General features: G+C 44.4%; 1 protein-coding gene across 1 annotated transcript in view; it reads left to right on the forward strand.

The window, feature by feature from the left end:
- The first annotated feature begins 2024 nt into the window (after positions 1 to 2024).
- The window catches only part of EGFL6 (EGF like domain multiple 6), a 44536-nt gene continuing 32247 nt past the window's right edge, over positions 2025 to 14313 (forward strand). Inside the window, exons 1-4 of the mRNA XM_086461857.1 lie at positions 2025 to 2092; positions 8510 to 8622; positions 10733 to 10825; positions 13723 to 13842. Coding sequence (XP_086317983.1) covers positions 2025 to 2092; positions 8510 to 8622; positions 10733 to 10825; positions 13723 to 13842 — 394 coding nt within the window. The remainder of the gene's footprint in view (positions 2093 to 8509; positions 8623 to 10732; positions 10826 to 13722; positions 13843 to 14313) is intronic.

Raw genomic sequence — 14313 nt, forward strand, 5'->3', positions numbered from 1 at the left:
CAATTGTACAAACACTGTCCTGTAGCATTTCCCGCAATCCCTGGTTTCCGCACACAGCTAGCGGCACTGACTGTGCAAACCGTCCCAGCGTAGTCCACCCAGGCATGCTTGTCGACACCCGCTGAACTGCGTGGGGTGACCTGCAGCAAGTGACCTTACGAGAAGACCTGTTTTCTTTTCCTGCCTTTACCCCAGACTTCCTGGGTGACCCCAGGTAATTCTCTTTCCCTTCTGTCAGCAGAGGAAAACTAGTGCCTTCAAACTCCCAGCGATGTTCTAGGGCTGACCTCATGCTCTCAAGGGTCTATGAGATGACCCAGTAGTTGGAGTGATTCAAAGGCAAACAGCTGAGAGCGATAAAAGCTTTCCCTATTTTATTTTGTGTTAGATACCTTATCACTGCAGTCAGAGCTACTGTAGGTATTTCATAAGAAATTTACCCAGCAAACAATGTTGGTTGGTGGAAGTGGTGGATACTTTTACTCCAGAATTATCACTGTAGGTCAGAATTTCACAGAATCACAGAACTTATTTCAACTTAAACATGCAAATTTGTTTCACCACTGCTTTTATTAATATTTCTGCTTTCTGAATCAACTAATTTCTGAATCAACTCCTACGACTATGAATATTGCACACATATTATGAGCACTTGGGATTTTCAGGTATGTATTACCACCCCCTTGTGATTACTCAGGTTGTAACCTTCCATCAAGCTGGCCTTTTTAACAGCTGCTCTTTACAATCCCTGGTCTAATTCTGGATGTTTCCAACTACGAATGGGCTCAGAATCCAGTATCCAGATACTTTTGATAAGAACGCTAAATCTGACTAAATAGCCCCTGCTTTGTACAGATACTATGCTACCTCTGCTGATTCTGGCTGCCCTCTCCATATGCTCAATACAGCAAGAGCTGCTTTCAACAGGAACAACTCTCCAGAGCTTGGGATTGGGAAAATTGTTCATAGTACAATCATAGAATCATTAGCTTGGAAAAGACCTCTAGGATCATCAAGTCCAACCAACAAGGATCTGGAAAACGGGAACAGAGTCAATGCTTTTTGGCAGAATAAGCTTTATTGCCGAAAAGTATTTAGCAAGAAGCCTAGTGTGAGCATTGGCATAAAAAAAAAAAAAAAAAAAAAAAAAAAAAAGACATATCGTTCTCCTCCTGGGTGCTTTCATACTATGAGAAAGGCATTAAGGGATGGACACAGGCAGAGCAGGGCTTACCAGGATTGCACTGAAAATTTGGGATTTGCTGGCAAACATTGGTGACATCTTAACCAAGTTTCTCCATCACTGCAAAAAGGCAGAGTTCTTAATTAATCTGGGGGGGAAAAAAACCGACAAACCGACAAACCAACAAACCAACCACAAAACTGATACGAAACCCAGCACGGCCGAAGTGCGAGCATTGCGCCGGGAGGGCGTACAGGGGGCGAGGCAGCTCACCCACCGCGGCAGCAGCGCCGAAGCCGAAGGGCTAGCTAGCAAGGAGGAGCGTAACCCAGCAGCAGCTTAAAAACTTAGCGCGGGGGCAGCTGCCGTAGCGGCTCGAACAAAGCTTGGCCACGGAAGGTCCTGCAGCCGAAAGGCAAAACCTGCAAACGTTTCAGGGCAAGTGCAATGGAAACCCACCGCGGAGGTGCCGGCGGTGGCAGAGCCCCCGGGGCAGCGCCGGCGACCGCACGGAACCAGCGGCCGGTCCCGAGCCGGGGCTGAGGGCCTCGCCGCCAGCGAGGGTCTCCCCGCCAGCGAGGGTCTCCCCAGGGGGACCCGGCCGCCGCTCCGCGCCCGTACCCGCGGGGCCGCTGCCCGCCCCGTCCCGGGGCGTGTGGGACGCGGCCGGCGAGCGCGGCCGGAGGCGGGCCCGCCCCGCCCCGCCAGGTTATACAGCCCCGTCCCGCCGCCCGCCCGCTCTCCCATCCTCCCGCCCCGTCGACGAGGGCCAGCCAGCCGCCGCCGCCTCACCGCCGCGGGGCCGGGGCCGGGGCCGCGGCCGCCTCCCCGCGGCCGGGCGATGGTGCCGGCGCCCGGGGGTGCCCTGCTCGCCGCCCTCCTCGCCGCCGGGCTGGCCGCCTCGGGCAGGTGAGCGGGGACGACGGGGCGGGGAGGTGGTCTGGAGGGGGCCGGGCGCCCACTGCCCCCCTCCTCTGTGGGGTCCGGGTGGGCCCGCGGTGGCGGCTCCGCAGGTGGCCGGGTCGGGCCGGGCCGGGCCGGGCGGCGGCCTGAGCTCCCTGCCGTGCCGGGGGCTGCCGTGCTCGCCGGCGCGGGTGTAAGCGAGTCCCTCCTCCACCCGTGTCCGTGGGGCCGGCCCCGGCCGGTGCCGGGGCGGGCAGGGGTGGCACCCGGGCCCCGTGGTGCTGAACGCCGCCGGCCCAGCGGCTGAGGGTTTCCAGCCGGCCGGTGCGAGCCGCTTCCCTTGCAGTGACACACACACACACACACCCACCCACCCACCCCCCAAAGCTGGGGGGGATGTTTCGCTTTGGGAATCACGACCGCTGTCGCGCACCAGCGGAGATCCGAAGGGGGGGAACGGCTGCACCGCGCGTAGGAAGGTGTGAACTGCCCTAGACCTCGGTGTGCTGCTCGTCTAAAGAGACGCTTTAAAATCAGCCGCGACAGTTGTGGCGTTCTGCAGAGACAGGTACCCTCCCGAAACAGAATGAGATTCCGAGAGAGGATAAATAAAGCCGTTTACTCCAGATTAAGCCATTCCAGTGTTCCCCCTCCCAGTTCTCCAGAAGCAAATAAAAGGCCACAAGTGCCGCAGCAGGGGAGTAGCTGGGAAAGGGGGAATTCAAAGCAACCGGGGGTGAAGCCTGCAAGATGTTGTGTGGTTTGTTTGTTTAGTATCAGATTTGCGAATGGGAATGTTTACGATCAACAAGTGGCAGCATGCTGTTCCAGCACACGCAGGGTGATCGAGTGATCAGCTCCTCAGGAGCTGGAAGTTTATGAACTCCAGACGTGCTCCTATAGCAAAAACATTTGCTCTCCAAGCAGGGCTCTGTTTAAATGCTTATGTTAGTTATTTTTTGATGTTGTGTACTTGCATTTCAAACACTTCAAAAGGTATAAATTCACAAAATAGGAGCATTACCTCCTTCCAGCAGAAAGTATGCCCTGGAGTTAGCTGAAGCCAAGAGTGACGTGCTTGGTAGAAATGATGTTATTTCACAGTAAGTCGGGAAAACTTGGGGAAACCTACAACCTACCTACAGCCTGTCTTGTCCAAGTTGATGTTAGACAATGGTGGTGTCATCTCTCTTTTCTGCCAAGATTATCACTCTGCCTTTTCTATTGGGAGGAAGAGGAAAGAAGGGATTTTCAAACATCTTGATGGAAGTCTTGGATGACAAGGGATTCTAATTTGAGAGGACAAAGAAATCTTACCTGATCTGAATAGCCAGGAAGAAGGAAAAGAAAATTATATTAAGTTTTGACAGACTGATTTAATTATGATTATTTTTGTCTCTTAGAAGTGTAGCTCTTGTACCTGGACTTCTAACTTTTCTGCTCTGAGCACTTCCTTTAAGGAGTTTGGTGGGCACATGAAGCCTTAAAGAAGGAACTTCTGCAAGCCCGAGCTAAACTTCATCAGGTGTTTTGGGAGGGACTCACAGTGAAGCAAGGCTGTTGCCATGTTGAGTGCCTGAAACTGGCTGAAGCAAAAGCTAAGGCACAGTTATGAAAAGATAATAGGTGACACTTTTTTGGTTGTATTTAATAGGACTAGAGGTGAACTTTTTTTCTAGAAGTCACTCTTCCAATAAACCTGTGTAAAAACAAAGAAACAAAACTGAAAAGACAACCAACCAACACAAAAATCCCCTCTACGCTTTCATTTGGCAGAGTGTTCAGATGTATCTCTGCATGACATACAGTCATAATAGACTTCTTAGGAATTTCTTTCAAATTGCTAAGTTGTGAGATACCATCTTTTGGTCCTTCTGAATATATCAGTTGATCAAAATTTTAGGTTTGGTCCTAGTTGGTTTTTTGCTAACAACAATGTCCAGCAATTTTTTTAGAGGAAAATTAAAGAAAGGGATAATATCCTGCCTTTGAAGTTACCTGGCAGCTGCTAATAATATAATTGAGACCTTCCCCCCCACATTCCCCCAGCAGCAGGCAGCTATTGTGTGTGCAAGAGCTGACCAAAAGCGTCCTGTAGAGATCTTATGGAAACAGTGCACTGAATCTATTTAGCAGCTGTGTCTTAAAGGAAAAAAAATGAAGGAAAAAAGAAAGGTAAAAGCTCATAAATGTTCCTTCCCAGAAAAAAAAAAAACTTTAGTAAAAGACAGAATATTAACAGGACCTAAAGACAAACAACTGTATTAATTCAGACCACACATGACTTTGTTAGCTACCCACCTGGTTAAATCGGACTTTTGAAGACTTGCTCTCTCATCCTCTGCAGCTGCTGCTATCACATAACTCAGTTCAGGCAGGTCTTACACCACTCACGATCGCTGGTCAGCAGAATGTGATCAGTAACTTTTTTCACTGTTGGGATTGTCACTTCTTTTTATTTTAGCTATTACTGGTAAAAGGGCTACTGATGAGGATTACAGTCCAGCCCAGCAATCAGCCCAGTTACTATATTTGACATTTTCGACAGCCCGTTGGTATACATTTTTAGTAGCTTTGATTTGGCGTAGGTCATTAATTTTGAGAAAATGATGCAATGTAAAAACTGTTTTCTTACTTTACAGAATAAAGCAGCAACAAGGGGGTAGGGAGTGGCAGGGAGAGTCTGTTGGACAAGCAAGTCCCAACATTCAGGTGTCCTTTATTCCCCCTCTTTCACCCGTTATTGTACTTGTAATATTTCCCTTTGCAGTTGTTTGTGTATTTAAGCTATTGGGGATATCAGTCCTACCCTATCAACCTCGCTCTGCTGAAAAACCTACCTAGTCACTTGATCACTGGAGCAGGCGAACTTTCTGGATATGTTTTATTGTAGATACGTGTTTTCTTCATATCAAATTGAGTAAATCACTGCAAGAAGCCAGTGGTACTGTGTAGTAGTTTAAGGTCTGTCCTCACATCACACACCCAATTTATTTTATCTGCTGCTCACACCGCTGTAGGTATAGAGTTACATACTTACTTGGTCCTGATCAGTATCTGAATGCTTTCCTCTGAATTGGTCTGACTTCTTTTGGTATAGAGTTCATGACCTTCCTGTTACTCCAGAGAGGAACAATATTTTTTGGCAGCAGCTGAATAAATGGAACATAACTTCACTCATTCCTATGCTTGTAACATTACAGGCAACATTAGATGTTTCTCAGTTCATGAAAGAGACTGTGTCTTAAAATTAGGTAGGAAGTGTTCTCCTGGTTCTTCAATGCTCTTCAAGGTTCTCACCCCTCTTGGGGCTGTGTTCGTGCTTTTGTATTCCCCTCAGAGTATTCATGGACAGTAGCACAAGAGCAAATGGATGTAAATTGGCCTTTCTTTTAGCAAGCTCTTCTTTCTCTCTTTTGGAGCTGTCTGACATGCAGCAGGAAGCAATCAGATCCCCGGGCAGCTTTCGGTTTGTTCAGCTGAACCCAGGTTCCTCTCATCCTCTGTAAAACAGATCATTCTTCATAGCTTTTATCATCACATGTACCATGTGTAATTCGTATTTCTTCACCATGGATGTTAAGAACTGTACACAATACAGCCTGATAGAGCAGCAGTAAAACTTTCATGGAATTTTAACTGAAACACCTGAGGGTGCCACTTACTTTATAATGATGCTAGTGCCTCACAGTGACAGCTGATACAGCCAGCTCCTTCTTTCCGTCACCTCAACCAAGGAAGTCTTGGCCTACTGTAGAAGTTACTGTTATTCATCTTCAATGTACTTTGCTAAATGCCCTCCTACTGGTGTCAACAATGTCACAGCCACATAAAACTGGTTACTTCTCTGCTGCCTGGGGACCCCGGACGGCTCAGTCCGCCACTTTTTAACTTTAGTACTAGTGCCCGTAAGCTGCTGATTCTTGGAGGAATGTGGAGTTCTTTACTAGGACTGTGGAGACAGCTCTTGCCACCGACCTGCACAGTCTACCTTCTCTTGCCTTGTCAGTCATGTATTTAGGCTGCAGGTTCTTCAAGGACAGGCATTTTTTGCACACAGAGCAGACAGTGAAAAGCACATCAATCTCACTCAAGCCTCTAGGTACTCCCTGTGAGATCCTATAAGGATATCATCTAGGGCGGGATCAGAAGCATCCTGTGCCTCCCGTCTGCATTACTTCTCCTCCAGCGTCCAGGAGGGTCCATGTGACATTCTCCTGGAAAGGACCTGCCTGCCAAAGGATCTCTCCTCTTTCTAAATTTCTTTCTTTTACACAAAATGCTGAACTCGTGACAGCAGTAGCTGAGCTGATGACTGGTGGCTCTTCATGGCCTGGGGGGACTAACCTGGCAAAACTGGTTTTCCTGCCAGATTTTGGGGTCCAGGTGGTCTCTCAATGATCTAGTTGACCTTGCCCACTGCCAACAATAGGCTTTAACCTGGTGCTTGTTGTGGAATTCAGAACAAGTGAAAGACCTTGTCCAGGGCAGTATCAGTTCAGCTATGTTCATTTTATTTGCAGTTTTATGGAACTTTTCGCAGTTTAAAGACAAGTTTGTACTGAAATCTTGTGAGATGTTGTATACTTTGTAAAGACACTTTCCTTATTTGATTTTGAATTATTAAATAAAAAGTTACTGAATTAGTTTGTCTTCCTGTGAAAATGAGCACCTTTTAGAAAGTAATGAGATCCTGCTTCCTCCAACCTTTAGGCATTTTAACCTTCCAGGGGAGTCATAGCACTATCCAGCTGCATTCAAGGGGATTTTCTAGGGTGTAAGCAGAGTATACATTTACTATCCAGGTGAATTCAAGGGCACGTTCTAGCGTGCAAGCAGAACATATGCTCTGTAACTTGTATACTTGCAAGTGACGTACGCCAGCAGTATTTGGATGAACAAAAGGGAGAAAGGTTATTTTATTGTCTATAAGTCTAGAGGCAGGGTGATGATTTCTAATAGACACACATACAGGAGTCATAGCTGTTCAATACGCTTTTTCTCCTGCCTGCAGATGGGGTATATGTACTCCTGTAAGCTGCATCACTGGGTTGATAGCAAAAGCTGGGTGACATCAGAACAACTCATTCCAACACTGAAGTTGTTTTACTTCAGCCAGATGACGTGAGAATCACCTCTTCATTCAGGATTTCTTAGATACATGAGCTTATGCGTTTTCTCTGAACTCCCTTCTCTTTTTAATGGTTCTGCTACTAAAAGAAAACTCTGAAGGAACATCTTGTATCCTTGAAGTGTATGCATATATTTATTACACTCGTTTGACTTAGTGATGTTTGCAGTAACTGTTCCAATATGAATGCTACCCTTACAGATAACCACAGGAGGATATGTACAAAACTGCTGTAAGGTGATAAAGCAATACCTTTATTGTGCATCAGACTAAAAAATGCAAAAGTTCCTGACCTGCTGACTTTTTTCTTTTTTTTTTTTCCCCGCCACGGGGATGTTTGTTGCTATGTGTTGCCCCCCTCAATATCCCAAATCACTTACTACAAAGCTCTTGCAGATAAAGTATTTTCTGTGTCAGAAACACCACTCTTTGAGGAAAGTGCATTTTAAATTATGGCCTGAAAAAAAGCAGAGGGGACAGGGGATTTTGGATAAAGAAGAGAATTTCATGTAGGGGACAGGCATGTGGTAATGAAGAACTTAAGTAACAGCAAGCAGAGGGAGAAGAGAACTGGAGTCATAGCAGCCATTGCAGCATGGAGTAGGCCTAGAAGACTTACACGGTTGTGGATTTCCGTCAGATTTATAATTTTGGCAACTAACGTTTTCCAGCTCTTGCAGCTGTTGATCTGCACAGTGACTTTGAACCCCTGGGCTTATTGTCAGACTAAATTCACATTAATTTATATGGTCAGGGAGTCCTGTGCAACCAGAATGCATTCTGTGTCTGCACTTATACAATCAATTTGCACGTATGCAGTGGCTATGAGCCTGCAAGTCACTAGCTTTTATGGGGCTGACTGATGTTCAGAAAGCTGCTTGTCTGTAGAATCAGTATTTCATCGTTCGAAGCAATAGTGCTGTCAGGTATGGCATCATACATTCGATCCAGATTCTTCACGTGACGTAAACTGGAGCAGACCTATTGACTTTACTGATATTAAAAATCACTCATTCTAGCAGGTGACCTGGCTGTATTTTTTGCCTTTCCCATGTTTCTCATTAGAAAGGATTTATGCTGCACAGCTATTGCAGGTGAAACGTTCCCATCTCCCCTGTTTGTCCAACCAAATGCAACTTTACATTCCTCTCCAGGAACACTGTCCTAGGTTTGATGGAATTAAAATGCCTGATGGTGAATAAAACATGAAGGAAATGTACAAAGGAGTGTATGGAGCGAGGGATTAAATCGTGTTTGCCTGCTGGAGCTAGTGTTTATCCTTCCTTACACAGCTCGAGAGCTCGTGGGCAGCTGGTGGCTGTGAGCCAGCCTGGGATGTGTCGCTATGGCTCTAGGTTGGATTGCTGCTATGGCTGGAAAAAGAACAACAAGGGCCACTGCGAAGGTAACATTAACACTTCATGCTTGTTTCCTCTCCACAGCTATATACTCGATACTAATACAGGGGTTTCATATATGTCTGCCAAAAGTTACAGAAAGAAACCTTCAGAAGAATGAAATCTCTTAACTCTGTGACAGAATGAATACAGCATGTTTGACAGACCATCTCCTCAAAAAAGCAGAGCTTTGGATAAATAAGACCAAACCGTAAAATATGTGTTAAAAAATTCATAGGTCCAGAAGGGACCATCTGTTCTAACCTTCTGCACAGCCCTGGTCAGTGCCTATACTGTTACAGCTGTCAAGTGCCAAAATCGTAGTGTTTTGTAGTGCTACGTGTGGACCACTAAAATGATTTTCTAACAGTTGATATCCTTTATCTTCAGAGTACACAGCCTCTGAGAACCAGGAGGTTTTAACTTTCTAAAAATATAAATAAAACCCAAGCAATAAGTGCACCTGACTTGAGCTTGGGAAGCCAGCCAACGTTCTGATCTGTGGATCATTGGCTTAATGAAGAGTTGATTACTCTTAAGACATTTCTAATTTGTAAAAGGTCTACAGATCCCAAGGAGAAGGTGATGTGCAATATCTCTCTAGCTGTACTTGGGCAAAACACAACAAACCATAAAATACATGTTTTAGGAACCCTTTTCAGGTGTTGCACCTGTTGTCCCAGAGAGTTGGGCATTGTATATCTGGTGAATTTGAACAGAAGCTTACGGTTATTCATTGCTGAAAATCAACATACTGGTATCTAAAAGGGAAAGATGCCAAAATTTCTCTGTTCTGTGTATATAGCATGTCAGTTTAAAAAAGGAAAAAGTGATTAATACCTATATTAATATTTTGTATTCTTAATAGCACCTTAGTTTTGATGCAAATGAGTACCTGGAGGGACGACTGGCAAATGTGACTTTGATCAGCCAGTGGAGTAGGTTGTTTTGTTTTAAAGCAATAGGTTGCTTTCATACTAAATTACAGTTTTCATTAACTTTTAAGATTCTTCTTTGGCAGATTACTTTAAGCCAACTATAATGTAATTCTGCATCATAAGTCCGGATGCAGCGGTGTTCTCTGCTTCAGAGCTAATACTCAGCTGGTCTTGCAGTATGCCACGTTGCATTCAGGGATAGAGGTAGTGTTGAAAAATGCCTTAATCTGCAGATTTAGCGGGTGAGTACATCTGAATGAATCTTTAAATGTAGGAAAGATACTTGAATTCAGAAGTATGAATTTTAATTATGAATGTTACTAGATAGTAACAAACTCTGTGACTTTGCTATTTCCTGTAGTTTGCATAGCAGCTTAATTAGATAAGGTAGTGAGATGTGCATCCCGGTGCACACTCTTTCCCTGTTTTTCCAGAGCTAGTCCTGATTTAAATGCATTTCCTGAATAACCCTCACATCGACAATCACATTGACTTTAGGAGCCTTAAGCCTTATAAAAGTCAGCATTTAATTTCTGACTAATGATCCAGAAGGCTGAGAGTTAGAAAATGTTTACTTCTTAGTGCATCCAGGCTAAGCATAGCCCTCTCAAATCGTTGTAAACCTCATACAATTATACATATTGGATTGTGTGGTAAAGACAGTTGCCTGATCATTTGACAGATGTACTCTGGGTATTGCACCATGGGATGGACACGTTCCTCAGCTGTAATAGAGGAGATCCAAGACTGGAAAACTGCTGTAGGGTAATGTGTCTGCTTTGGCTGCAGAAGAGAGCTGTTGCCTCTTTCCTACTCCAGATGCCAAGTGTCCCAAGTCAAGCTGCTGGCTAGCTGCTTCTCACATAGGCTTCTTAAAAATAGGAAAAAAGGCCAAAAGTACAGAACTAAATGTGAATCCTAAGCACGGCAGAAAAAGCATGAGGGAGAGAGCTACAAACCTGGAAAAGCACACACTCATGTGATCCGTGCTAGTGTCACTTTTCTCAAGCAGCAATAAAGTGCCGATCAGCAGCTACCATGTGCAAACTAGAGGGAGAGGTATGGAGGATGTTGAACTTGTGCAACAAGTTTTTAGGCAACTAAGCAGGGCAAAAGTTCTCAAATGGAGTATTTCTAACTTTTTCTTTTTCTCTCTCCTTCCTCTGCCTGACCCCGCCAGCTATTTGTGGACATGGCTGCAAGTATGGCGAGTGCATGGGACCAAACAAATGCAAATGTTTCCCTGGATTTACAGGGAAAACCTGTAATCAAGGTTTGTGCGCAGAAAGCAGACTGTTCGTGTTCTGTCTCCTTATCTTGTACTGTGGATTGTGTCATCTTCCAAAACAGTAAAACAAGATACTTTCCTGTTTACATAGAAGACCTTAGAGTTTAAGGCTCTTGCATCTCCAGCATCCCAGGCAAGCTCTAAGCCTCCTTCAGCACACAAAAGTTGGAACCTATATCATGTGTCTCCTGCGGGCTGATGACAAGGGCAAACTGTCATGTTTCTAGTCAGAGGATTAGGGCATGGAGAGATGATATAGGAAATTATCAGAAAAGACAGAAGTCGAATTCAGAACCCGTGTTATTTTCTTAACTAGCTGCCCCTGTTACTTTCTTAACTAACCTTCTCATCAGAAAGACATGCAATTATATGCTAGATATGTAATTTCTCAAGCTGCCTGGGCCAATGCCATCTGTTTGCAAATGCTGATTCGTATGTCTGAGAACCAGAATCAGGAATCTTTAGAATTGCATATTCAGAAAGTTTGAATGCACCACTTTGCCTCCATAAACTTGTGATTAGACTTGGAAATATTTCAGCTAATACATTGGTGACAACTCAGCTTTTTTCTCCTCTTCCAATATATGAGACCCCTGTGTTGGCTCAGCTGAAAGGAGCAGGTCACTGTGCATGGAGAGAAGACATCCTACTGCAATGCAGATGAGTGAACTACAGGTGCTGTGAGGGAAGCATGATGTAAAGGCCACATGAATGGATGGGTCTATCCTTGCTGCCTTCCTAAGCACCTGCAGCCTTTGCTTGAAAACTTTGCACTGATGTACTAAACACACCTATATTTTTCAGATACCCAAAACAACCCATTTATTACAAAGTATCTTTCAAACAATATACTGTAAGGCTGTACTGTTCAGTATTTTGGAAAACTCCATCTTTTGCACTTCTGATATTGCTCACGGGGAAAGAAGTCAATGCCTCAGGACCACTAGAGAGGAAAGTGAAACAGGAGCCATGGTTGTGTGTTGTAGATATGTAGGTATCGCTTCCATCTTCAGTCTCTAAACCCAGAAGTTTAACCTCAAAAATTATTTGGCAGCTTAAATATTACCAAAAGGCAACAGAGAAGCCCCCAGCTTTTAGGTGCTTTCTGTGCAGTAACTCCAGCTGCATTTGATATGCCCTCCGTAGGCAAGCAGAGCAGTTCTCTGTACTTGCAATAGATTCAGAGTCTGAAGCTTGGTGGAAGCACTGCACAGACCTACATGTGCAAATTGCCTGTTAGCTCCCTGGGCTGCTCTACCTTCTGAACCATGGCCGGGAATTTTCCAGCAAAGTGGTGGCTGGCACAGGCCAGAAATATCCCAGAGCTTATCAGTAATGTAGCCATATAGGTGGTCGTGTTCCAGCCACCAGGAATGCTCAGAGCTGCTTTTAATTTACTGGCAGATGTAGCCTTGGTCTGTCCTTACAGCAGAATGCCCTGCTGAGCAAGCTCAACGTGAGCTAACTAAAATAACAGAGATAAGGGGACTGTGTTAGTCTGCCCCCAAGTCTGAGCTAAATTAGCCTTATCTCCATAGGTTCTCTTTTAGAGCTGTGTATGCTATCTGTGCATTACTGTGCATTGTGCAAGATAGGTGCAGCTAAGCACTTTTGAAAATGTATGGTCTAAGTGGAATAACTTTTGTTCCCTAGTTTGCTCTCTAGTTTCTTTGTTAAGAGATTCTTGGTTATTTAGTGGAGCCACAGTAGCACAAAAATCCAATGTGATTTGCAAGCTGATAGGTTGTCCTTTTTCAAACAGACCCTGTGTTTAAATAATAGAATGCAGCCCTCTTTTTCTTCCCTGGACTGAGCTGTAACAAACACTTCTGCACGTATATAACCCCCACAACTTTTCTGCTTCGAATGGTCTGGAGTTCTTTCTGTGGTCTGCAGGCTGCACAGACATGAGAACAGATGTTTCTCCCATTAGAAGTGGAGCTGCACAAGCTCAGTGCTTGCTTGGAGAATTGCATCTTTATTGAGATTCTCTTATTGGTCATATGTGCCGTTAACCACATGTTGAACGGGCTGCGTATGCTGGTGCATTCCGTTAATGAGTTCTGTCTGTTCACCAATCAGGTTTCAAAATACAAGAGGTGGAGGTATTGGTTCACAGAAGTCACAAGCACAGATGTTGTCACCTTGTCGTAGGACCAATACCATTATCAGCATTGCTCTGCGTATACCACACAGATTAAACTTTTTAGGATTCTAGTTTTCTCCCTGTGAAGGACAGCTATTGGGAATTTGAAATTAATATAGTTTCCGCAAAGCCTTTTAAATTCTGGGTTTTCAGAAGGATTTAAAATGCTTTTATTCTCAGGTTTTTGCAATTTTTGAGATTTGTCCTTTTATTCTTAAAGTCACATAATTCTTTTAATATATTGTATTTCATTTCTGCTACTAATAATCTTGGTGCCAATATGTAGCTCAGAAAAAAAAAAACCAAGAAAATCTTTGTTTCACTTTATCTCAAGCTGATTTGCTGTTCTTAGTCTCATGGTTTTGCCTTTCTAGTACAGAGGTCAACTGGAGGACTAAAATCTCCAGCTAGAATCAGAGAAATCCATAAAAATAACTCCCAGAAAAGAGACTAACTGCAATTCTCTCCTTGCCCCTCCACCTCTTCTTAACAAGCTGCCAGATATGGCCAGAGTTTGGATTAGTTTTTCAGGTGTAGAAGTCTATGTATATAAGTTTTGCTAGCAGTCTTTCAGCCAGATGGTCTGCTAAACTCTCGTCTTGCAAGGGGCTGGCTCATTTTCAATCCAGGAGATTTTACTGTGGGGAATTCAAGGCATTAAGCAGTATTATCCACCTGTATGTATGAATGTATGTATGCAAACCCAGCACTCACTTCATTCCAATGACTTCTGCAGATCTGAACGAATGTGGACTGAAACCGCGTCCCTGTGAACACAGATGTATGAATACACATGGCAGCTACAAGTGCTATTGTCTCAACGGGTACATGCTTATGCCAGATGGCACATGTGCAAGTAAGTAATAGAGCTGTTAGGACAGGCACACCAAAATCATCTAATCGCGTTTGATCCCAGCAGATTTTCTTCTTGTGATGAATGGATTTAGCTTATTCAGGAAAGGATCTTTGCCTCAGCACTGTCAGCAGCTGGAAGAGTCTTTCTATTTGGCAGTACCTGGATAAAATAAACTAGGTCATACTTGTATTTTGGTGTTTGGAGGAATTTTTGTCCTTCTAGAAGTAAAAATCTTTGACAGCGTTACTTCATGTGAAGGACAGCTAGTATAATCTTGGTGCATAGTCCTGCCAGTACATCTGTTGAATAAGGATGAATGAATTTATCCAAAGCACCAATACAGACTACTTTTTACTGTGCTGAGTTTCGTGCCATTATTTCTTGCTTTACCCTTCTGTGTTCCCTGACTAATTTATTTCATCTGTGTGTTGATATGCTTCCCACATATCATGGGGAAGTTTGCTTCTTGCA

This window comes from Leptosomus discolor, chromosome 1 (genome assembly GCF_034619465.1).
Source record: "Leptosomus discolor isolate bLepDis1 chromosome 1, bLepDis1.hap2, whole genome shotgun sequence".
Taxonomy (NCBI): domain Eukaryota; kingdom Metazoa; phylum Chordata; class Aves; order Leptosomiformes; family Leptosomidae; genus Leptosomus; species Leptosomus discolor.